Source organism: Pongo abelii, chromosome 4 (genome assembly GCF_028885655.2).
Source record: "Pongo abelii isolate AG06213 chromosome 4, NHGRI_mPonAbe1-v2.0_pri, whole genome shotgun sequence".
Classification (NCBI taxonomy): domain Eukaryota; kingdom Metazoa; phylum Chordata; class Mammalia; order Primates; family Hominidae; genus Pongo; species Pongo abelii.
In genome coordinates, this window is record NC_071989.2 from 110,736,900 (window position 1) to 110,763,914 (window position 27,015).

Here is a 27,015-nt window from a genome sequence, read left to right on the forward strand (position 1 = left end):
TAAATGACAGAGAACTTCAACCCAGCCTCAGCTTATACAAAAACGAACACAAAATAGATCACAGAGTTAAATGTAAAAAATAAAACTATAAGGAAAAAATAGGAGAAAATTCTTTAGGACCTAGGGCTGGATAAAAAGTTCTTAGACGTGACACTAAATTCCATAAAAAGAAAAACTAGTAACTCGGAGTTCATCAAAGCTAAAAACATCTTCTCTGTAAGATTTCTTGTGAAGAGGATGTAAAGACAAGATACAGAGTGGGAGAAAATATTTGCAAACCACAAATCTGAGAAAGACCTTATGCCTACAATATACAACAAGCTCTCAGAATTCAACAGTAAAAAAAAAATCAATCCAAATAGAAAATGGGCAAAGGACATGAATAGACATTATAGATGACACATAAGCCATCTATAGATGCTCAACATCATTACCCATTAGGGAAATGCAAATTAAAAGTGCAATGAGGCATCACTAAACACTTATCACACGGGTTAAAATTTTAAAATAGTAGTAACATCAAATGCTGACAAAGATACGAGAAATGGTTCACTCATACATTGCTAGGGGGAATCTAAAATGGTACAACAATGTTGGAAAAAAGAGCAATTGCATTCTTGAACATTTATCCCAGAGAAGTGGAAATTTATGTTCACACAAAAACCTGTATATACATGTTCATAGCAGCTTTGTTTGTAGAAGCTAAAAACTGGAAACAACCAAAATGTCCTCAAAAGGTGAACAGTTAAACTGTAGTACATCTATACTATGTAAGCAGGCTCAGCAGTAAAAAGGAATGAACTATTGATACATGCAACAACTTGGATGGATCTCAACGGATGATGCAGCGTACAAAAAGCCAATCTCAGATTACCCACTATATGATTCTGTTTACATAACATTCTTGAAACAATAAGCTTTTTGAGATGGAGAACAGATTTCTTAATTGTGCTGTTGTACTATGGTCATACAAGATGTTACCATAGGGACAAAATGAATGAAGGGCCTGTGGGATCTCTCTGTACTATTTCTTCCAACTGCATGTGAGTCTACAATGATCTAAAACATGCCTGTAATTCCAGCCATTTGAGAGGCCGAGGCAGGAGGATTGCTTGAGGCCAAAAGAGTTTGAGACCAGCCTGGGCAGCATAGTGAGACCCCCATCTCTACAAAAAATTAAAAAATTAGCTGGGCATAGTGGTTCATGCCTGTAGTCCCAGCTACTGAGGAGTCTATGGTCAGAGGATCCTTGAGCCAGGGGTTCGAAGCTACAGTGAGCTATGATCACACCACTGCACTCCAGCCTGGGCAATAGAGTAAGACTCTGTCTAAAAATATAATAATAATATAAATAAAAACAAAAAAAAGAATGGGCTCTTAAACACAAGGGAAAAGTAACACAAAACTCAACAGCATGGCTGAGTAACTTGTCCAAGGTTCCACAGCTTATGAGTAGCAGAGCTTAGATATAAACTCAGGACCTTTAAATTTTGTCTGTATTTCACAACCCATGCCACCTTCCTCGGAATGTCCTTCTCTTGAAGTAAATAGGAGTAGTTTTTACATACAGGACTTGGGAGCCATTTCTCCAGACTAGCAGATATAATTGAGATCAGATTGTAAGTTGTAGTCAAATTCCTCTCAACCTGTGTTATCCAAAATATCTGGCAGTGCTTCTCAAACATCGCAAGATCACCTGGGAATCTTGATAAAATACAGTTCCTCATTCAGTCTTAAGTGGGCCTTAGCCACTGCATTTCCAATAAGCTCCCGGGTAATACTAAAGCTGCAGTCCGTGGGCCACACATTGAGCAGCTGTTTGTAACTAAGGTGACTTTTAAAATGGTTTATAACAAACAGCGTTTCAGATGTGGTTAGGATGCTGCACTCCAGGGGCACATGAAATGAGAGACAAAGAAAGCATTGTCAGGGTATAGTTTAAGTATGGGGATCTAGCCATAAGGGAAAACAGGTTATGTTTTATTTATATACATAGATAAGTGGAGACAATTGACAGGCATTTTGAGTGTGGAAAGAGAAAACAAGAGTCAAAGCATAATGTTAAAGTGATGCTGTGTGGTCAGTTGCTAGAATATCAGCTGTTTGCTATAAATGTAATGTTCACTTTCTACATTCATGAGTAAGGAAAATTACTGATAAGGTAGGAAGTTTATTTTTTCTACAGCCTAGACTGTCATAAAATCTGATGGCTCCATTTTCATTCATTTAAATATTTGGGGATTCGATTTGTCCTGTTATCTAAACTAATTAAGGTCAGAACATCCAATACTTCCATTTGTTCAGGGGTACAAATGTTTTCTTTTTGTGTTACTGAATAGCATGAAAACATCGTGCCGAAGAGTTTTAGATGCCCTATGTTCAAAGTCATTCTTTAATTATTAATGCTTTTATCAGGCTTTATGCAAGGTGCCAGGTTTCCTGAAGTAACTAAAACTTGATATGGCTTTATGTTATGATGGGAAATTAATAAATGAGGATGAGAACTGGGGAAATGAAGTGTGAAATTATGTGGTATTTCAAAGTGTAAGCTTCCTTTGTGATCTATGTTTTATCATATACTAGCTCACATTTGGTGGTGCATTTGCTCATGGGTCAACAAGCCCTTAGGCTGTAGTAGTTTCTTTAAAACATCAGGCCTGAAGTATACACTAACTATACCACTAACCAAGCTTCCCAACTTACGTTTCATGGGGTGTTGAATTGTGCTGAATTATTTCTTAGAAGCAAGATGATGCTTTTTTTCCTTTTCTTCCACCCTTAAAATACTCCCTGATGGTGAAAATAACAATGAAATATACAGCTACCCTTGAGAAGTTCACATTCTCACTGGTCACCTGTCTCCAGTTTGCCCCCAACTTCCATTTCAGCTTCCACGTCACTGCCAGAATGAGCTTGTAAAACACACATGTGATCTTCTCACCTGTAAGATAAAGATAAATCCCTAGGCATGGATCATGAGGTCCTTTGTGCATTGGCTCCTGCCCTTTTCTCCGGTCTTATTTCTCATCCCTCTGTGTGTTCTGGTTGTACTTAACTACTTGTAGTTTTAAAAACTCAACTTGCGGTCTCCTGCCTCAAGATTGATCTATACGCGGTTTCCTCTATTTTGGATGCTTTTTCTCCACTGCCACCTGGTAAACACCTGGTGGTTAGCTCAGACACAGCTTCCTCCTTGAAGCTGCCTGTCTCAGTCAGGCTGTTAGGTTTCAAGGAGTAGAAACCCACAAATAAAAAGTGTTTATACAAGTGAAAGAGCAGGCCACTTCATGGACATCCCAGAATAAGGCAGGATATATAGCAAGGACTTTGGGTATGGAAGAGGACAGTCAAGAACTAAGGTTGGTCACGTGCTGTCTTACGGCACTGCTTGATCTCTATCTCTTTTCTTTCTGTGCCTGCTCCCTTCTTCTCTTGATTTGCAAAGTGATGTTCTGGCTTCTCAATTCTTCTGTCACTTTAGCTTACTCGTAGCTTTGCTTTGGCTTACTCTAATGTCAAGTTGGCCCTGATTCCACATGAATTTTCAAATCAACTAACATCTCCTTTTCTTCTTTTCAAATTAGCAGGGAGAGATATTTGGATGGACCCAGTTAAGTCAAGTGGGCAATTATCTATGGCTGAAGAGGGTCATCATATCTTACATGGGTCATACCTTTCAAGGCTGGGAGAGTGTGGTTAGTGCTGCTGCTTTGATTCTACCACTTAGAAGTAGACCATCTTCTTCTTTCTCCCGAGTCCCATTTTACTAAGCTCCTAAGCACTCATTTTTCCTTATCCTTCACTCAAATGGTCTAAGGTACTCAGATTTCAGGACACAGCATCTTGCCCTGTATTAAGAAACCCTTCTGCTGGAATCACCTGAGGTCAGGAGTTCAAGACCAGCCTGGCCAACATGGTAAAAGCCCATCTCTACTAAAAATACAAAAACTAGCCAGGCGTGGTGACATGTGCCTATAATCCCAGCTGCTTGGGAGGCTGAGGCAGAAGAATCTCTTGAACCCGGCCGGTGGAGGTTGCAGTGAGCTGAGATCATGCCACTGCACTCCAGCCTGGGTGACAAGAGCGAAACTCCATCTCAAAAGGTTTTTGTGCCAAGTAAGAAGACCACTTCAGTTTTTTGAGTGGGCATGGTTTCACTGGGATCATTATAAAATATTTGCTTTGGTTGATGCAGTGAATGCAACTCTTTATTTGGGAAAAAAATTTTTAGTAAAATGTAAAAAAAAATTCGATATTTAAAATTCCTTGTGCTGTGAAAATTTATCTACTTGAGTGAGCTAAAGATAGTAAAATTACATTTAGGTTAATATCATTCTGCTCTCTAAACTACTTCCTAAGACTATTCCAGTGAGAGTACTTCAGATGATAAGGGGCAAAATTTCCTAGGAAAACTTATTTAGGTGGAAATATCCTAAAGAAACTCAATTAAAACTGAAATCGGTCAGAGAATTATAAAGTTTTATCTTTAAATACATACTACATCCTACAGTTTCTTCCATTGTGCCCTATTTTGATAATTTATCTTGCAAAACATTATTTCTATTATAGCCAGAATAAGAACATGGTGAAAATATTATTGATTATTGCCAATGAAAAACACTGGTTTTTGAGGATTCTGTTCCAAATAGCCTTCATGATCCTCCTGACAAACCTGTTCTTTATGCTGGGATTTGCAGAATATATAGAATGATCTTCTGTGAGTGTCAGAAGGAGGAAATGCCTAAGGAAAAGAATTCTGTAAAATTTATTTGGATTACCAGATGTGTTCTCTTTCTCTCTCTTCATGTCCTTCTCTTTCTTCCTCTTGTTTTTTCTTTAAGCAGAAGTCATAGAACTTGACCGTTCTTTACTTTTCCCAGTTATAAGAAGAAGATGTTGATACCTGTTTTGCTTTCTCCTTCTGATTATTTTGGGGAATCTTGTGAATATACCTTATAAACTGTTGCATTTTAGAAATATGAGATACTGTTGGTGCCTACTGTACACGGCAAAGGCAACAAAGATGACTAACACATGGCCCTTACATGAAAGGGTTAACCCTTCAGCAGATGGATGGATTCTTCCCTGGAGAATTGAAAAGCCTCACTGTGGAAAGGGGAACCCTACATATACTGACTTATGAGTGTCCCACAAAGAAAAGACCAACTTGATGCTCAGGCCTCCTCCAGAGCAGCACCAGACAGCTTGTTAGTGTCTCACTCTGAAATGCAAATACACAGTCACAAATCATCAGACTTTTTAGGGAGGTGTCTGGAGAAAGGGAGAATTTTGAAAAAGAGAGAGAGAAAAGAACTCAGCTGAAACAATGTAGGGAGGAACAGATAATAGAACTGAAACTAGAAAATGGAGAGAGTTGATAGGTAAAGTTGAGGAAATCCCTCACAAAGAAGGATAAAAACAAAGAGACAGTGGAAAATAAATGCCAGGAAATTTGGGGGGATCATTCCAGCAGGTCCAACATTTAAATATAGGAGTTTTAAAGAAGATGATAGAGATAAATGTGGGACAGAAATTGTCAAAGAATATGTAAGAATATTTATCAGAATCAGTATCTTAAGTCTTCAGATTAGAATGGCCTAGCAAGATGAATGAGAAAAGACCCATATGAGGGCACATCAATAAAAGTTTGGAACAAGAAGTCAAGGAGAAAACTTTAAAAGCCTCCAGAGAATGGAGAGAGAAAGAGATTGAGATATCACAAATAAATTATAAAAAATCAGAATGGCACCTGAATTCTAAACAATAGGACTATAAGAAGACAGAGGGACAATATCCTTAAAATTCTTAGGGGAAATGATTGTCATTATATAAACCCCTATCCACCCAAACACAATCATGGATATAACTAAAATAAAGATATTCTCAACACGGATCTGGAACCATGCTCCAGTTCCTGAACGCTAGTAAAAAGAAAAAGGTGGCCGGACGCGGTGCCTCACGCCTGTAATCACAGCACTTTGGGAGGCCAAGGCAGGTGGATCACGAGGTCAGGAGATCGAGACCATCCTGGCTAACACAGTGAAACCCCGTCTCTACTGAAAATACAAAAAATTAGCCGGGCATGGTGGCGTGCACCTGTAGTCTCAGCTACTTGGGAGGCTGAGACAGGAGAATAGCTTGAACCCGGGAGGCGGAGGTTGCAGTGAGCCGAGATCGCACCACTGCACTCCAGCCTGGGTGACAGAGCAAGACTGTCTCAAAAACAAAAACAAAAACAAAAAAAAGAAAGAAAAGGAAAAAGAAAAAGGAAAAGAAAAAGGTGCACAAATAAAGGTAACAATCATGGGATACTACTTGGTTCAGTGGAGAACATTAGTTATATAGTTTAACAACTTAAATATTAATTTAACCAAAAATTGTGATGTGAGTCTATTGGAATGCTGGTGGGATGTGATAGGACACTTAAATCCTCATCTTCCACAGTAAGAAGTCAATAGATAATTAATGGAACTGTGAAATTGATAAATTAGAATATCAACATATTCGGGAAAATGAATGTCAGTACCAGAATACTCTGCTAGAAGAGTGGAAAATAGTTGCATCTCAGGAGCAGAATTTGGAGTAGTTGGGCAAGGGAATGCTGTTTTCATTGTAGGTTTTTAGTACTATTTGACTTTTAACTATGTGTATGTATTACTCTCATTTTAAAAATCATTTAAACATTTATTTTCTATTTCAAAACTTGATATGTATCCAAATTTGGTATGCGCCATTTTCCTTAAACTTTACTATGAGATCCTGAAGAACTGTGTCATGTATTTCTTTATATTATTCCTTGTTCCCATTCATTCACTTAACATTTACTAAGTATGTCAATGTGTTTTTGTATGCTAGGTTTGGGGATATAACAGTGGAATGTGCAGGATGAAGCTTGATGCTTGCTGGGTTAAAAAAAACAAATGAGCTTTCTTCCGAACTGAGGATGTTTTTTAGCCCTTAGCAAACATAGTGCATTGAGTAGAAGTAAGCATGGATGAAGGTATTGAAATTCATATTCTGTCTTCTCTGTAACTGATATAAACTTCTTGATAAACCGCCATCCTGCTGAGTAGTTGGAAAATAATTAAATTTGCTCCTTAGAGTTATCTGGCTCATCTGCTTTAATATTCTTTTTTCATGTAAATATTTGAGTAATTTCTAAATTTAAGTCCCTATTAGAGGGCTGTTCCATAACTTGCCCTCTCTCTTTTTGTGTGAGTAGGCAGTTAGAAGAGCCTCCCTGTGAGCATCACTGCTCACTGGCAGAGGGAAAAATAGTGTGGTGAATTACACACAGGCTTTTAAAACTTCAGCGTGGACACAATTCACTTCTGTTCCTCCTTGTTGGCTAAAGGAGATCACATGGCCACTTGGTGGACAGTACTTGACTTCCCCACCAAGCACGGGTGGTCGAGGGGGCGGCTGGGGGGGCTGTGGTATTTCAAGCTGCACAGCTGTGGGGAACGGAGCCATGTCTTCTTTACAGCTCATACAACGCCCTGCAAAAAACCAGATATCTGGGAAATTCTGATATGAAGAATCTAGGAGAAAGAAATGTAGAAAAAAAAGCAGGAGTAACTACCGACTACCATTTGGTCCCAAATTCAAATTAATTAATTGGCGGGACAAATATGGGGCGACAGGAAACTCATATTGGTAGGTTCTATTTTGGGAAGACAAAAAGCAGATTAGTTTATTGACTGAATCTGCTGGAACAGGAGGAAAGAGATTGGGAAAACCTAAAACTGACTGTGAGGAGAACTCTGCTCAGTAATCAGGTGCACGATTTGTTTAGAAAATATTATTTTATGTGCATAAAAATGGGATTGCTTTCCCTTAGAATTTTTCTATAATTTTATTACTATTGACTTTCTCCTTAGGAGAAAAATTTAAATACAAAAGATTCAGGAGTGTGAGTGAATACTTAGGTTGTGTGTATATGTATTTTGATTATATATTGGAACACGTTGCATAATTAAACTTAAATATTTTAATGGTATCTCATTTGGTATATCCTTGGAGGATAATTGGAACTCGATAAAGAATATCCCCTCCAGTGTGTTTTGTTTTTACATAACAAAGGCAGCCTTAATGAGCCTTTATCTCATTACAATGTAATACTAATAGTGATTTAAATATAAAAATGAAAGGGAAAATTTATCATAAATTTTATTCTCTTTTAGGCAAATAATACTGCTTAACTCACTCATTTTTCTGATTTTAAAGCCAGCATTTGATTAAGATAAAGCTTACTGATAAAAGATGTTGACCTTTTTGATAGCAAGCACATTTTTGGCATTTTGTGAAAAGATAAGGAGACAATTACAAAGTTTTAGGAACAAGGAAAATAGGCCATTTTAACATATTAATTTGGCTAAATCAGAATGAAACAATTATTAGTATTGTTTTAATATCTTAAAATAACTCTGTAGCCTTGAGTTGAAGAGAAATACAGCACATTAGTACTATGTTATCATTTATGGAAAAAGGACTTTCACCTTTGTGTTTTTTTCTTAACCTTGTTTTAATTGATCAAATAATTTAAAGTATGTTTTCTCATTATATTTGAATGCATTAATATTTAATAATATCATTCTTTCATCTCTGTCATTCGACTTATCTTTTCTGTTTAACCATAGATGAAGATATTGTGGAACAAAATACAAATTCTACTATGCCAAAAAAGCAGTAATCTGTACAACATATTCTTATTTTCCTAGAAATATACCCAGCATAACCAATGTGGAAGCTGCTTTCCCCGTTGGTATCTATCCCTGAATCAATGATGCAGTCACCTGCACCAGCCATTATGATGGTGGAAATGACTGGCCAGTCAAGCATTGGCCATTAATTTTGAATACATCCTTAAAAATCATGTTGAAAAATAAAATGGTCAGCTTCTTTTAAGTATCTGATATACCTCTGGACTGATTATGGGGACTACTGATTATTTTAAAGCCTTATTTTGTAAATGGAATTTTACAGGTTTTGACAATGACCTTAATATATTTTTAAATAAGAATAAATATGATCTCTACTAAATGTGTAAATTTTGTATCTTTATGAATAGCTTATTTAAAAGCATAATGCTCTGTTTTTTTCTATTTGGTTTCTATTTTTTTCAATCTTTAAAAACATAACCTTTCAAAAGGGTAATGGTTTTTGGTTGGGATTATTAGAAGTACATTGTTTGCTTTATCCAGAGTTTTACATAATGTTATGAGTTAGTCGTATCAGGATCAAAGAAGTTTTTTTAATCTATATGATTTCTTCAGTGTTTTAAAGAGAGATGTAATTTTATGATAATAGAAATATGGATTATAATGGGAAGCAAATTTAAAATATAAAATAAAATTTGTGCATATATGCTGACTTTTAAAACTCCACTTCAAAGGAACCACCTCCTAGCAAGATAATTTACATAAGCCCTTTATTTAGGAATGAATACTAAATTCGATAGAATCAAGTAAAAAATAGTAAACTTGATTACACATATAGCATTTAGTATTCCTATAGCACTTAGTAGTCGTATAGTACATTTGATCTTTTAAAATGCTTTAGCAACAATAAGGTACATTTCTTGTCCGTATTCCTCTAAGGAAATAAGCAAGTATTACTAAGACTCTATTTGTGTAATTCAAATACTAAGCACCTAGTTAAGCACACCATTTTATATTTCATTTGTTCCAGAAACATCCAGCTACTTTTGGAATATAAATGTACATAATTGACCCTCACTGCTGATTTCTTTTGGCAGTTGGTTCTGGGAGACTGCTTCTGTATAGTTTTCTTAAGTCATGCAACACAAACTTGAGGCTAAGACATACAGTACCTGTCAGTGCCAGTACCTAATAAATGTTTCCTAATAATCCTGACATAACATTGATTATTCCCTTGGAATACAAATTGTTATTCCTGATTAGTGAAGCATATTTCAAATGATTTAGGTTGAGATTTTAGTTATATTTTTGCTAAATGATAGAGTTACCGTTTTTGTTTTTATTTTTAGTGTTAGGAAGAGTATTTTAATTTGGGTTTTTAGCTCTGTTTTTTCCCTGACTCTTCAAAGATAATTGTAAAGTGCCTGATGTCTGAAGATGTTCTAGTGTTCTGAAATAATAAAGATGAAATATAAATAGGTTCAGAATGAACAGTGTAAATTTAGAAAAATAAAAGAAAGATTTTATATTTTATCCGTTGATAAAGCTAAACCTGAAACACTAATAACAACTTGTGATCTCTCTGGTGCTTTACTCTTTTTAGAATTTGCTCAGATTATTTTTGTTTCTCACAGTAGCCATTTGGTAGAGCATTTATCAATACCATCTATTTAGACAGGGGGAACCAAAGTTAAGAAATGTGAAGGGAATCCCTTTAGGACTTAGAACTATCACTTCTGACTTCAAGTCTGCACCCTCATTTTACACCAGTGGTTTTCATTCATTGGCTCAGAATTCACAGGGGAGGCAGATTTAGGGTGAAGCCCAGAGTCACTGCCAGGAAATGAGCATTGTGGGATGTGAAACAAATAACACTTCTCACACTTATGTGTACTATTGGTTTGAATTATATGTGACGTGAAGTAAAAATTTATTTAAAAGCGTTACTGATTCAGTATGATTCAGCTTAGCCTTTATGTATTTTCCTAATAAATACCAGAAGTACAGCCTCTATCAAGTTGGTAGATCCTGCCTTGAAGGCAGCCAAAGTTGCGTTTCAGTCCCTGCCCCACTACTGCTGGCAACATGATGTCCAACACGTTCCTTGACTTCTGTGCCTCTATTTGCTCATCTGTAAAATGTAGATAATACTTAGACATCGCTTATAGGATGTCATGAGCATTAAATGAAATTATACATGGAAAGTATTTAAAATGTTGCCTGGCATATAGCAAATACTCAAAAATTATTAATATTATTTTAATGATTAATGGCGTCATTATAATGTATAGTTCTATGAAATGGCCTCATTTTAAAAAGGGATTTTTATACTTCAAAAATTGGAATGACTTCTCTATACTATACTGCCTGCGGGCCTCCTTATTTTGGTTTAAATTGGCAAATGCTGGGTATTTCACATTTTTCTGCGACTTAAAAACTCAACTTTTAGTTACAATATAACTCAAGCTTAGGGCATGTAGCCTCAACAATGGAGACAGAAAGCTAATAAGATCAACTGGGTGTGCTTGGGCTTCACTTCCTTGATACTCCTGGAAGTCCACCTGGGATGTGTCTCAGGCCTGGAGGATCATGGACCTTATCTTTTTTTAGCTCTCATTTTCCATTCCAGGGTGCATATTGCTAGTCACTGTGGGAAACCTTGTAAAAATTATTAAAAACTGGGAAAGAACAAGCCACTCTGTGAGCACCTTGTTAAAATAAACCACTTGTTCCTAAGCTCAAGATAGCAAGAAACAGTTTAATAGCAATGAAATAAACTCACCACCTGTTTGTGCAGCAGCATCAAAGAATTCTAACAAACATAAGAATGCTTTGATCATTTTCAGCCAGAAGAAAATTATGAAGCTCTTCATTGATAGTTCATGGGGAATTTGGGGACACTGATCAAAGAAAACTGTTAGTACTATAGACTCGAAATTAAGATATCTGCATATAAGCTACTTCAGTACATTGTACTTTCAGTGGTGAATTGCATATTTAAAAATTCAAATGGTTGTCTTATGATTAAGCTAAATTTTATTTTAGCCTCTCTGCCCTAAAATAAAAGACATTAAAATGTTTTTTTAAGCAACTTTGTTCTTTTGTTAATGACTTCCAAATTACCTAGTTGAGATGAATTGAGAGGGCAGTGTATAGTTTACACTTTGCAGAATCCCTCTAAGGGATTCTAAACCCAATTGAGCAGAATTATTCAAATGAGAGAATGTTTTGACATTCTTTGATGATCTTTAAGAAAAATTTCCATATGTTTTTCAATTCTATAATAGGGTTATATTATTATAGATTTCACTTTTAAGTACTGTAATAATACAGCTGAGTGGCTTGAAGAAAAGGATAGAAAAACTTTTATAATAGGAAAGGGTGTGTTTATGCATTTTGTTGTATAAATTTGAACATTTGAAATGGAAAACATAAGAATCATTTGAAAATACAACTATGCTATGAGAGAAAACACTTCTGTATGAATAGCACCAGAAACAGAAGACAAAGGTCACATTGTTTTTAAGTGAAAATCTAGACATTTCCTATAGACTTTTAAAGAAAGAGAATACTGATTTTGTAACTGCATGGTCTGGGTCTCAGCTGATTTTTCTGTGTAGTTAAATACCTCATGCCTCTGAAGTCATTGGAAAGCATTTAACAAAATATATATTAAAATGCTTCAGGAATAACTAGTATGCCTAAGGATGTGGAATCAAACAGGAAAAAAAGTCACAAACATCTCATTAAAAATGTGTTGATTGATTGCAAGAAAAACAAGGAAAGGCAGATCCCCACCTTCAGACCACATCCACTGAAGCCCGGTACACTAAATATTTGCACTTACATGCAGTTACCATCCCTCCATTCTAAACCAACTTCCTCCTAAAAATAAAAGAAACTAGTAACACAAAGACCCACAAAAAGAAGCACTACAAAGCATTAATGCAAAAGATCTTTCAATACCTAAATCAGTGGGTCAATCTATGATTCACACTTTTTTTGAAAAAAACATCCAAGATTTGAAATGTAGTGAGGTCTTTGACATTACTCGCGAACTAGTTCCTGAAAAATTTTACTGAAGAGGAACAAAGTCCATTAATTTCTGAAATGGCATATTACGGACATAGTCTGTAAGTCTAGGTTCTGCTGACTGACTTGCTTCATGAGTTAAGGCAGAGCTCACGGAAGGTTGTCCACCAAATAGCTCTGCAAAACCAGCCCAAAGGTCTGTTCCCCTGACTCAACAATGTTTCCAGGAGAAAGTAGGTGATAGCTGAAGAGGTGTTTTGTGTTCTTGTGAAACTAAATTTTATGTGACGTCCTGAGCTTATAAATAAATAAGGTACCTAGTAGGCAAATTAGGATACAAAGAAGTGGTCCACCTCTCTGGCATCATCTGTAGTGGTTAATGCTTTCCTCTGCAGTTCACCCATCTCTTGAGAACTCGACAGTTCAGTCTTTAGAGTAAAAAGATGTGTGCTATTTGGAAGACAGGGATCTGTTTTATTTCTACAGCAAAATATGCCAGCATTGAATTTGATACATGTGTTAGGAAGTAACATTTGTATTAGTCAAAGCTGAGGAATTTAATTAAGAATTATATGTCTTGTTATTTTCCCCATGGAAGTATTTACAGGGCTGAGCGATTTGATGACTAATGGACATATTTAAAGGGCGTCTGTTACTGATCATGGAAACAAAAAATGAAATAAAATAAAATTTTTTACTTTTGGCAAGTTCTTATTGCAGTAGACTCATATGCTGAATGGTACCCCTGAGATTTTTTTTCAGCATATGTGTTCTAATAGGTACCCAGCCAATTTTGACTTGCGAGGGAAAGATACTTCAGATTGGCTGCATGTTAGAAGACATGAATCCCAAACAAATATGTGTGCAGAAAATACCATTCAATTTGCTATGTCTTGTTAATGAAGAGAGCCTTGAAAAAGAAACCAACAAAAACAACAAAAAAAACAGCAACTTGGTACACCTAAGTGTGGTAAACCCTATGTTCCACCTAGGGTGAAGTTTACCTTCCTAGAGCAAGGGTGTCCCTCAGTGATCACAACACAGATGATTTTAAGGTTTCAGCTAGTAATGTTAGTGAGAAAAGCTGGCCAGGTATAAAAAAAAAATACAAAGGGCAAAAAACAAATGAACAAACAACTGCACTTGAGAGCTGAGCAGCAGTTTTAACAACTACTCCTAGCCTCAGAGACTGAGAGCAGATTGGGAGCAGTGGGGACAGTGGCAGTCTGCGGATTGCTGGCCATGTCAAAAAGGGAGTCACTACTTGGCTCAGCTAATTGTTGCTGTGTGGAAATGTGAGTCCAGTGATGCCAGATTTTTATGGCTCTTCAAGAGAGTGGAAATCTGGGTTTTATGTGAAATCTTTCATTTTGAAATGTTTATTCAGAGCTCAAATATGGGGGAGGAGTTGGGAAAAAAGCCATGCAGGCCAAACCAAATCTTCTTTTGGATCAATTTGAACCATAGGCATAGGACTTCGATTTGTTACCTTCTGAATTAGCTAAATGAGTAATGTTTATAAAGTTGAAGAGGGAATGCTTCCTAGTATATGAATGGAAAAAAGACTAGGTGCATAGTTAAGAGCTTCAACCATGGCATCAGATTGCCTGTGTTTTATGTCCTGGCTGGGTACCATGGGCATGTTACCAATTCGCTTTGTGTCCAGTTGCCACTTCAGTAAAATAAGAATGATAATGGTACAAATTTCATAGAGTTGCTGTGAGGATTCAGAAGAGCTAATTTATATAAACTGCTTAGTACAATGCCTGGCATATAGTAATTGCTCAATAAACATGAGCTATTATTATTTTGCAAGAAAATGGTATTTAAAGGATTTACCTATTTGTTATACCTGAAGAAAATATCCCCTGTAAATGCAGAGGGTACGTTTTGTGTTGAAGAGTATGGATTAAGAGCAGGGATTCTGGAGTCAGCAGGCTAGGATTTGAATTCTTGCTCTGTCACTGTGTAACCAGAACAAGTTAATTTTTCTGAGCTTTAGATTCCTCATCTATAAAACAGGATTAATAACCCATATCTCAAAGTCATAAGAATTCAGCAAGATAATACACGCAAAGTCAGTGTTGGCATATAAGTCAGTAAGTGTTAACTGTTGTTATAATTATTCTGTTAGGATATTTTCCCCCATTATTTGGAAGTTCCATTTTTGCAAACACTTTTTTAAGTTATTTATTTCTTATTATATGTATTTAAAGAAAATGGCATTGCATTTGATTTACAAGTTACGCTTCATCTTAATGAGCCACATCACAACAGTGGTTCTCAACCAGGTGATTTTACCCTTCAGAAGACATTTGGCAATGTCTGGAGACATTTTTGGTTGCCATAACTGAGGGGAATGCTACTGGCATCTAGTGGGTGGAGGCCAAGGGTGCCGCTGAACACCCTGTAATACACAGGACAGCCCCTACAAGAAAGAATGGTTCAGCCCAAAATGTTGATAGTGCTGAACTTAAGAAGCTCTGCATTACAGCTATATAGCCACCATAACATTTAGTTTGTAATGTTCTTGCTAAGCAGAGGAAGAATTTTTCTTTTATCAAAACATTACCTAACTTTCAGATAGCAGTTAATATGTAAATTGAAATCTGTCGAACCATATTTAATAAAATATTTTCAAATGCATATATTCCTGTTTTCTTCTAGTTACAAAAGTAATACAAGCCAGTGAAAATTAAAAGACTACAAAAGCATATAAATAAGACAATGAACTCCACCTTTCCCCCAACCATCTCCATAGAAAATCTCTGGAAATGCAACAGTTTAAGTTATATTACTTCAGACTTTTAAATACAGTCACACGCCTCATAACGATGCTTTAGTCAATGTCACGACACATATGTGATAGTGGTCCCATAAGATTATAATAGAGCTGAACAATTCCTATCACCTAGTAACATCGTAGTCATCATAATGTCAGTGCATTACTCGTGTTTGTGGTGATGCTGGTGTTAACAAACCTACTGCCGTGCCAGTCACATAAAAGTTTGGCACATATGATTATGTATAGTACATAATACTTGATAAAGATAATAAACGACTGTGTTATTGGTTTATGCACTTACAATACTATTTTATCTTTATTTTAGAGTGCACTCCTTCTACTTACAAAAAAAATGTTAACTGTAAAACAGCCTCAGGCAGGTTTTTCAGGAGGCATTTCAAAAGGCATTGTTATCATAGGAGATGACTGTTCCATGTGTTATTGCCCAGAAGACCTTCTGGTGGGACAAGATGTGGAGGTGAAAAACTGATACTGATCATCCTGATCTTGTATAGGCCTAGGCTAGTATGTGTATGTGTGTGTGTGTGTGTGTGTGTGTGTGTGTGTGTGTGTGTGTGTGTGTGTCTTCACTTTTAACAAAAAAGCTTAAAAAGTTTAATAAGGTTTTTTTTTAAACAGCTTATAGAATAAAGATATACAGAAAGAAAATATTTTATATAATTGTACAACGCATTTGTTTTTTAAGCTAAATGTTATTGCAAAGGAGTTGAAAAGTTAAACAATTTTTAAAAGTTTATAAAGTAAAAAGCTACAATATACTAAGATTAATTTATTATTGAAGAAATATTTTTAAAATAAATTTAGTATAGCTTACAGGAAACTGCATAAAATCTCCTGTACAGTGTTATAAAGTCTATAGTAGTGTACAGTAATGTCCTAGGCCTCTCACTCACCACTCACTCAACCAGAGCAGCTTCCAGTCCTGAAGCTCCATTTATAAGTGCCGTATACAAATGTACCATTTCTTATCATATACCATATTTTTACTGTACCTTTTCTATGTTTAGATATGTTTAGATACACAGATACTTAGCATTGTGTTTGAGTTGTTTCCAGTATTCACTATAGTAACATGCTGTACAGGTTTGTAGCCTAGGAGCAGTAGACTATATAGAGCCTTGGTGTGTCATAGGCTATACCATCTAGGTTTATATAAGTATAGTCAATGATGTTCACACAAGGATGAAATGGCCTAACATAACAATGCATTTTTCAGGACGTAACCCCATTGTTGAGTGACACACGACTCTCTATATGTATGCTGTTCTATAATTTGCTGTTCAAAAATTGATGTCTTTTTTCTTCCTGACCAGTTCAGTCCTAAAGCAACTATCTAGGGCAAAGCAGGGTAGATATTGAGGAAGGGTGGCCTGGCATGGGGCATTGGAGCCCATGTTAGGTAAGGAGGCATCCGTGTGATGGGGTTGGTGACCTGGCATGGAGCGTCAGAGCCCAGACAGGGTGAGGAGGGCATCCATGTGTGCGCAGCCTGGTATAAGGTGTTCACAAAGGGCAAGTGAGATAAAGAGCACAAAGGGGAAGGTCTTGTGCAGGGCTTTGAGCTCAGGTGGGAGAAGGGGCAGAAAGCAAGGAAATGTTCAAAGGATGATAGGAATATGTCAAAGGCTAGCACTTTGGAAAGGTGAGGTGGGGGAATAGCTTGAGTCCAGGAGTTTGAGACCAGCCTGGGAAACGTGGTGAAACCCTGTCTCTACAAAAAATACAAAACGAATTAGCCAGGTGTGGTGGTGCATACCTGTGGTCCCAGCTATTTGGGAGGCTGAGGTAGGAGGATCACCTGAGCCCAGGAGGTAGAGGTTGCAGTGAGCTAAGATCATGCCACTGTACTCCAGCCTGGGCAACAGAGCGTAAGACCCTGTTTCAAAAATAATAATAATAATAAAATAACCACTTCACCAAAACATTAATTATAAAGGGAAAAAAATAGTAACAGTATGGTGGAAACAGCTGGAAGACATCAATTTAATCAAATGGTCAAAGTTAATATTGTCAGTAATGAGACAAGTCACAATCATGGCCACTTAATAAAATGCTATGGTAGCCAGCTTCCAAGCAGATGGTCCTCCCCACCTAGCTATTCATGTCCTGGGTGGTCTTCTCCTTCAGTGGGTGGGACTGACCTGTATAGCCAGCCAGATGTTAGAGAAATGATGGTATGTGGCTTCTGATGCTACATAATAAAAGACTGCTCACTCTGGGGGAAGCCAGCTGCCACGTTGTGAAGACACTCAAGTAGCCCGAGAGAGAGGCCACATATTAAGGACATGTTTTTTTGCCAACAACCAGCACTAACTTGCCAGCCATGTGAGCAAGGTATCTTGCAAGAAAATCTTCCAGCTCCAGTCAAGCCTTCAGATGACTGCAGTTCTGGTTCACATCTAAACTACAACCTCATAAGAGAACCTCGCAGCTAAGCTTTTCCTGATACACAGAAACTATGCAAGATAATGCTTATTGTTTTCACCTACTATGTTTTGGGATAATTAGATATGCAGCCATGGACAATTAATACAGATGTAGTGAGAAGAACACACCATCATTTCTGTCATACTCCTGCCGAAGATGCATAACCTGAATCTGGTCCTAATGAAACATAAAACAAACACTAATTGAGAGGCATTCTGCAAAATAACTAGCCTATAATCTTCCATAGAGTCAAGGTCATAGAAGCTAAAGACAGACTGAGAAACTGTCTGGAGTGAAGCAGACTGGAGATATGACAACTCTCCTTGAAACACCTGATTCTGAACTGGATTATTTTGCTAATAAAAGACATTATTAGGACAGTGGGCAAAGTTTGGAACCTGAGGATTAGATGTTAGTGATGTATCCATGTGAATTTTTTTATTTTGATGATTTTATTGAGGTTATGTAGTAGAACGTATTTGTTTTTCAGGAAGTTACACTAAAGTGTTTAGGGATGATGGAGCATCAGGTCAGTAATTCTAAAATGATTACGGAAAAAAGTTATTTGTACTATACTTGCAGCATTTCTATAAGTTTCAGGTTCTTTAAAAATTTTTTAAGTTATGCAAAAAATATGTTATAAAATATGCCTTTGGAGGCCAGGCATGGTGGCTCACGCCTGTAATCTCAGCACTTCAGGAGGCTGAGACAGGCAGATCACTTGAGCTCAGGAGTTCAAGCCCAGCCTGGGAAACTTGGCAAAAACTTGTCTCTACAAAAAACACAAATATTAGCAGGACATGGTGGTGTATGTCTGTAGTCCCGGCTACTCGGGAGGCTGAGGCAAGAGGATTGCTTGAGTCTGGGAGGCAGAGGTTGGAGTGAGCCAAAATTGTGCCACTGCACTCCAGCCTGGGCGACAAAGTAAGACCCCATCTCAAAAAAAAAAAAAAAAAAAAAAAAAAAAAAGCCCTTGGCTTTAAAAGTAGACATATATTGTCTTTTTTTTTAAGGGGTGCATAGTATTCTGGTTTTTGTAACTATAAGTTTTTTTTTTTTCCCACAAATCTCCTATTGAAGGACATTTAAATTGCTTTCAGTTCTTTGCCATTATAAACATCCAGGTCTTTGTTATTACGAACAATACTAGTACACATTTTTATAAACATAGTTGTGCCTTGTTCAGTTTTTGCCTAAGAATTAATCCTCAGAAGTCAAATTGCTATGTGAATGGATATGCACCCTTTAATCAGTTTAATCGTAAGTCATTCAAGGAAACTGCATAAAATCCCCTTAAAAGAAAATGAAATTTACAGTTTGGTAGTCATTTTTAATTGCTTTTCTCCCCCAGAAAGTAATTTCTAGAAGAGTGGCAACTTTATCTGTCTTGATTATCACCATCCCCAGCATTCAGAGTCTCAGGCATTCAATATATATTTGTTGCAACAACAATAATAGGGAACATTTATTATGTGTCTAGCACTGTTCTAAGGGTATTAATTTAGTTTTTGCTGGCAACAGCCCTACGAGGTAGGTAATATGATTACGTCCATTTTGCAGATGAAGAAACTGAAGCTAGAGAGGTTAGGTACTTGTCTAGTTTCACACAGCTAATAAATAGTGGACCCAGGAATCAGGCAGTTTTCCTTCACTTTACAGGTATCCACTATGCTGTACAGGGTCTCTTATAAATGAATACACGACTGAATGTCAAATTGGCCAATATATTTATTTGGGTCTTTGACCAGTAACAAATGCCAGCTATCTTTTTAAAAAAAAAAAAAATGAAAATTAGAGGGAATGGACTGCCTACTTTGTAAGAGCCAAATTAGTTTTATGGTCTTCTGGACTAGGCTGTACTTAATTACCTACTAATACTCCTCCTGGAGTTAATAGCCATACAGGTATAGGTTATAAATCATTCTTACCTGAAGATTTTATGGATATGTAAACAGAACATTTGCTTTGTATTACAAATAAAATAGTAAATCTGGGCCTGCAGCTTGAGTCTAGGAGGCAGAACTTTCATTACTTTATGAACATACTCTGTTCCCCACCTGGGCTCCTTTGCTCCTGCCATTTCCCTGTACCTGTAATGCTCATTGTCCACCTCCCACAGTGGAAACTCTAACTGTTCTCCAAGGCTTGCTCAGTAGCCACCCCTTCCACTGAATATTGCTTTTACTCTTCTTTTTTCTTGCCCTCCTTTTGAAGATTCTTTCCTTCTTCAAAATTCTGAGTCTCTTTTTATAGTACTCATATAGAATACTACATTCTAAATATACCTTATGTTACTGTGTAGAGTTCTCATCTCCCTTAATAGACTATATTCTTTTTTAGTTTTATTCATTTTATAAAACTCCAGTATGTATTACAATCTTTTGTATAAAGTATTGAAACTAAGGGTTTTTTTTTTTTTTTGGATGAGTGAAGGAATTATCTCAACGAAATATGTGAATTATATTTAAAATTTTTAAATCTTAAATAAGAATACTAATAAAATTTGATTATTATATGTTCTACATTATCCAGAATTATAAAAAAATAAAATGGGTGGACATGGTTTTTTTTTTTATATGATGATTTGTATTTTGTCTTTAGCTTACAAGTCATCCAGAAACAAGAAGCATAATTAGCTTTCATTTTTATAAGACCTTTTGTTCTATTCATGGCTACAAATACCAACTTTGCTTCTACCCACAACTTTAATTCCCTTTTCTTTAAGTGGGTGGTTTAGGGACATCAAAGGTAATAAAATCAAAGAGATAAGTGGAATATTTTTTATAAAGGCTAGTACTTAAGAGTGTGTTCCTGTTAGAGAATTTTAGTACTTAATTTGTTTTCAACTGTTTGTATAATACCAAATCTCCTTGCCAACTGGAAGAGGGACTGTCCTTGAATCCTGTTCTGAATAAAATATTAAAATATAATCCCTTCTTCATATATACATATATTTTAAAGAACTTGAGGGAATGTGAAGTATTGTCATTTGATAGGATTATACTTTGTTGCTAGCAAAGGCAATAGCATAGCCTTCAGGCCAATTGTTTCTCTTCCTCCAGAAGGAGTTCTTTCCTTTACCCACAGGATAAGAATAAAGCTGAAGGTTTTTGTTTCTGAAAGCCCAAACAGCAAGCCAAAGAGAAAGTTCAAACAAATATTGTCAGTCTTTTAAAAATGTCATTGCTTATGTAAATTAGCTGGCCCTTGACTGCTGGTGAGCCTCAAGCATCCTTGAATTGGTTGGATGTTACGTCAAGTTTTATTTATATTTGGTATATGGTATCTAGAAAGCACTTATCATGAAGAATCTCAATTCATTTAAGGTTAGCGCTTTTTTATTTGTTTTGGTTCTAGGTTTTTGTTTTGTTTTGTTTTGTTTTAGATTAGCTTCACTATCTTGTGATTTCCAGAGGCTGATGTATTACTGTGAAACATTTTGATATGATTTTTCCTTATTTTTTCTTTTTACTGTTACACATCTTCCCATCAAATTCATTTGAGATTCTTGGAACGATGTTTATAGTTACTGATTAAAATAAAACTTTAATCTCTTTCTTTGGAAGTACAGTATTTTTATATCATGAATTATACAGTTTTAATTTATGCCTTCAGACTAAAATTTGCAGGTTTGATACATAGTCTTAAATATATTCAGTCAAAATGTGAATATTTTCATTAGCCTAGTTGAGTCCTGTTATAAAACGTTGAGCTGTAACATTAGTTCTTCATGGCCTCTCATTTGTATTAATGTGACGTTCTTGATCATAACCTTTGAAGATAAAATTCATTTGGGGGGCAGCTAAGATTCTCCCTACTCTTTCTAATTATGTTGTAAAACTCTAAACTTAGGAAAGGATATCTTTTGGAAGGCATGCCTTATAAGTACAAAGTTATTATTTTGCTTATGAGATGCAGGATTTTTAAATGGGCTTTTACATCTTGTGTATCGTGTTAGCTGTAGAGTTTTGGTTTGTTTTAAAATAATTCTGAGAACTTGGGCAATTCTGTGATGATCCTTGGGAGTTCTGGGTAGGAGGTATCTTTCCTCTTGAATCTGTAGCTCTGTGATGCATGTATATAAACATGCCTTTGTTCTCAAAGTCTTTTTCTATCTGATTACTGTGGTATCCAAGTGCTTTGTCTTTGCCTCTCTTCGTTTTTTGTTTTGTTTTTTTTTTCCTTGTGCCTTCGCCGGTCATTTGTGTGATGTTTACATTCAGCAGAGAGGTATTTAGAGCATTTTTGGTGAGAGAAAGGAGTGATAGAAGAAGTAAGGAGAAATTCAGACTGGGGTGGCTGTGAGGGATAAAGGGGGGAAGAAGTCGGAAAAGAAAACAGGAGTGGGTCCGAGGGAGGAAGAGCAAGCAAAGACAGAACACCGGCTCTACAGGGGCTGCGCCGTGGGGGTTCGTGAAATCTTGGGGGCTGGCTGTCGGGGAGGGAGCTCAACAGACCAGCATTTTCCCCAGGCTTGGGCGCAAGCTTGTGAAACTACTAATGTATTAAAGAACCTCAGCTGGGATTTGCTGAGGACAAATGCTGTAACGTGTTAGTCATCCATTATCTGCTTCTATTTTTGCAGGTTCTCAATGATGACTGACGCGGGTTTGGGTGATACCCCTCACAGTCCCTGTCATTCCGGAGTGATAAGGCACCCGCGCGTCTAGCCCCAGCGCCAGGGCACGCGAGCGGCGCTGGAGGGAGGAAAGCTTCCGCCTGCGGGCAGGACAAAAGTCCCGCCTGCCCACGGCTTTCTGCCCGCCGCTCGTGACAGAGACGCCTCGCCGCGGCCAGCTCGCTGCTCTCGCGGGCGGATGGTGTGTGGCCGCCGCAGGACGCCCGCCGCGCCTGGGCCATGAAGTAGCGGCTGCTGGCGGCGCCGCTGCCCAACCGCCGGCCCCAGCCCCGCGCTGCGCTGCCCGGTCCTCTCCCGGCGGGGTCGGATCGGCGTGGACATGGCTGGCCGCGTCCCCAGCCTGCTAGTTCTCCTTGTTTTTCCAAGCAGCTGTCTGGCTTTCCGAAGCCCACTTTCTGTCTTTAAGAGGTGGGTGTTCGTTGTTCGGGTGCTTTCTGTGCATGCTGTTGAGAAATGTAATCACTTTTATGAACCTGAGTGTTGGCAAAATAGACGAGGTTGATGTTCTTTGCTGGAATGACTTAGAATTTTAGCACAGTAACTTCTTGTGAAGTCCCTCGTGCAGAAAAAGCCCACTGTATTGTAGCCAAGCAGTTCTGGCTTTCAAAACTCCAATTAGAAGTTGTGATTTCCAAAACTAATCACTCCCTCTGGGGGAGGTATTTCAGGAACTACAATATATTCGCTTAGATTTGAATGCCTTCTTGTTTGTAACAGCTCGAAGAATAAAATATAAAGATACATCAGTGTCGAGGAGAGAAGCAGATCATAGACTGTAATAGCTCACAAGGAAACACTGAGCTGTATACAAACGCCTCATAATTACCTTATTAAATATTTATGTACTTGTACATTTGTAATTCACATCGCAGTCTTTTATTTCTTCCTCCTAACAGCTCTGCCTCCTAGCAAGATTATGCTTGGCTTTCTTGTTTCTAGCTAGTAATTCTGGACACCGAAAATAGTTACAGAAATTTTTACTGGGTCGTGGTTAATATTTCTGCCATTAGAAAATTGGCATGCCTGTGATAATTTGTAATGTATTAATACTATATCTTCATTAACTTGAAACAGATATATGTTTTGACATATATTTTTTATATGACATAATTTTTTATAAATTTTCAATAAAAACAAGTTTTTATTGAATGCAGTTTTAAATGTAGCCTGGTTGATTGCATTGGTTATATCTTGTTTACAAATTAGGTATATATTGTTATTGGACTATAAAATGAAAATCTGAGTATGTTTACGAACATTGTGTAGTCATCACATCTTTAGAGTTTTCATTGGGTTTAAATCAATCATCTTTAGTTTAAGGTCATAGAATTCCTTTCTTTCCCCTTCTCATGTTGAGTTTAGATTCCATTATGTTCAAGAATATTGAAATTGCCCTCTTTTTTAAGGTTTAAAGAAACTACCAGACCATTTTCCAATGAATGTCTTGGTACCACCAGACCCGTAATTCCTATTGATTCATCAGATTTTGCATTGGATATTCGCATGCCTGGGGTTACACCTAAACAGGTGAGAGGAATTTTGTCTTTCATTATTCACTTGTTCTGGATATAATCTATAATTAAAGTAAGGAAACTGCATTTACAGCTGTAGGAACTTCTTTAAACGTAGGCATTTGCTTTCAAGACTCCAGCTAAGGCTAGAATAATGGAATATTTTAAAGAGGGTTAAGTCTTTCAAGGTGAATCTTTCACTCAAATTTTGTTTTTAAAATTTTACTTATATTGTCATTTGTGGTTTGAAATGGAATGTCGAAAATTTACATTTTGAGATTCTCTGTGGAGTGATAGCCTCTGTAATGCAGCATGCAAGTACGCATTAAAATATGAAAAATTATTCTAATAAAGGAAAATGATATTGAGCAGCTGCATTTAAGCTAGTTTGTTTAAATATCCTTTTATTGCAACCACAAGTCAAGAAATAAAAACGTGTTTACTGCTAAGAATTTGAAAAACAAAACATTCCACTCTTTTAAAAGTTAAGAAAACTGTTCATACAGGTGGCTGATTGTGAGTTTTCTTTAGCCTGACTTGCTCGTTGTAAGAGATGTATTTTGAAATAATGGCAAAGCTCATATAAATGTGACTTACAGAGCATTTTCTGTAGAACTAGGTTGTTGCTAGGGCTTTCCCTCTTTTAGGTACACGCAAGAAGCTCAAACCCACTGCTGTCATGTGTGCAAGGTGTTTCATTAAGCATAAAAAGGCCAGAATTAATTATGCTTTGCAGCCAGGCAATGCAGGGATTTATGTGTGTCATTAAAAGATAGTCCTCTCCTTTTGAAGGGCTGCAGAGACAGGGAAAGACCTGGATATTGTAGAGCTGCAGTGGCTGATGACTCATTGTTGCAGATAACATTCTATTTTTCTTTTCTTTTTTATTTTCAGTACCAGGAAAATAAAGGTATTCGTATTCTACTTATTAGGCAGAATTCCCTTTGCAATTGATATCCAGAAGCTTTAGAGAATACACATGGGCCTTTTTTCGGGACTAAGAATTGGCATTAGTTTATTTGAAGACCTGTGTATGATTGTCTATAAATAACTACCACTGTAAAAATGACTTTCACTTCCTCCTCATCCCCAAATGACCATGCAGATGACTTTCCGTGCATTCAGTTGTCACTGTGCTAGCCTTTAATTTCATAAGCTTTTTATTTAGTATTTAACTGCAAAAAGTGTAATGAGATTGAGACTAGGAGAGAAGAACAACAGTTGCTCACTTATGAAGTGTGCCTCTTCTCACTTTTAAAAGTGGATTTCCCCCCTGTATTTGCTTGAACTGAATGTATTTCTTTTAAAATATCCACTAATTGGGTTTTCAAGCACTCTTTCCCCACAAGAATATCATTATTTTATCAAATAGTCTTTTGTTTGGTTCATTATTATTGTTATTCTTTCTTCTCATTGCTTAAGAGTAATAACATTTAAATTACTTAACAATAATAATGGGCAACTGCGATGGGGTCAGTAATCTCAGAAAGAGATCTTAGAGGAATTGATTATAAAAGGACATGGAGGAGCTCCATTTTCATAAAGTGAAATGTGTTCATTCTTTTTATAATCCTATAATTATCAAAATAACTCCATGGGGAAAGAACATACATTGTTTAAATAATTGCTTTTTATTTTGCACTATCTGTATTCACCTTTGCCTCATGCAGGGCATATTTGCTGGTTGCCTTTCCAGCAAATAGCTGGTTGCCTCCTTGCTCCTTCTCTGAGACCATGTGATTCCCAGGAACTTCCTACCCAGACTCCAGAGATGGAACACATGGACCATGATTGATAATTGACTGTATCCCGCCTCCCTTTCCACAATGATTGGTTCAAAAGAAAGTGTGTGATTTAGACCATTCAAATCTTAGGACTTTTGCTGAGAATGTATTTTTCTGTTGCATGTGAGCAGTAGGCTTGTCTTGCTAGGGTCTGCTGAGTTCATGAGGGAGCCATACCTAGAATAAAACACCATAGAGGGCAATGCAGAGAGACTGAAAGAATGTAGATGCTTGGTGATGTCACTACTTATGCAGTTTTCAGGTATGTTAGCCTTTCTGGTTTCAATAAAGTTGAGTTGGGTTTTGTCTTACTTGCAACTGAAACTACTGGGTAAATGATTCAGTTTCTCTGCCTGACAGCTCAGAACTGCTTGTTGAATATTTCTTCCATTTTTTTTTTCCCATCACTCTCTATTGACCATATGCCATGAGTATGTAACTTGGTTCAGCTGACATACAGATCTTATACTTTGCAAACTTTTATGAGAAATGGTAGACTATCCATTGAATATCCCCAGGAAGAGGTGGATACAGAACCTTCAGAACCTCTTTCCTTCTGAATTTGGTGTTCTAGTGAGGAAGACCAAGAGCTCTGATGCCGTAAGTACTTTTGAAGAAAGTATTATTTTCTTAAAATGAAGATAAAACCAAAGTTTTACACAAGTCCTTAAGAGGAAAGGAGATGAAAAAAAGCAAGACAGAATAATGAAAAAGTATTAGAGGGAAGAAACGAAAGGTAGAAGGGAAATAAGAAGAGCTGACCAAAAAACAAAATGAAAAAAAGGTCTAAGAAAATAGAATGCTCAAGAACAAAAATAAAAGGAAAAAATTCAGGAATAACTAGACTATGAAGATAGAACATCTAAAAATCATAAAAGAATAGAGGATGAAGGAAAATGTAAAAACAAGGAAAGACATTGAGTTAAATGGCAGAGGATTTTTTTTTGATCGCAGACAAGAAGAGCAACAAAATTTATTTTTTATTTTATTTTATTTTTTATTATTATACTTTAAGTTTTAGGGTGCATGTGCAGAATTTGCAGGTTAGTTACAAAAGTATACATGTGCCATGCTGGTGTGCTGCACCCATTAACTCGTCATTTAGCATTAGGTATATCTCCTAATGCTATCCCTCCCCCCTCCCCCCAACCCATAA

General features: G+C 36.8%; 1 protein-coding gene across 18 annotated transcripts in view; it reads left to right on the plus strand.

The window, feature by feature from the left end:
• Positions 1-22,506: 22,506 nt before the first annotated feature.
• The window catches only part of PAM (peptidylglycine alpha-amidating monooxygenase), a 165,096-nt gene continuing 160,587 nt past the window's right edge, over positions 22,507-27,015 (plus strand). For 17 of the 18 annotated variants that reach the window (XM_002815767.6, XM_054555761.2, XM_024246866.3 and 14 more), the window contains exons 1-2: positions 22,771-22,972; positions 23,971-24,091. In XM_002815767.6, coding sequence (XP_002815813.3) covers positions 22,884-22,972; positions 23,971-24,091 — 210 coding nt within the window. In that variant the 5' untranslated portion in view covers positions 22,771-22,883. Of the gene's footprint in view, positions 22,973-23,970; positions 24,092-27,015 lie in introns of all 18 variants that reach the window. The other variant, XM_009240934.4, reaches the window with a different exon arrangement.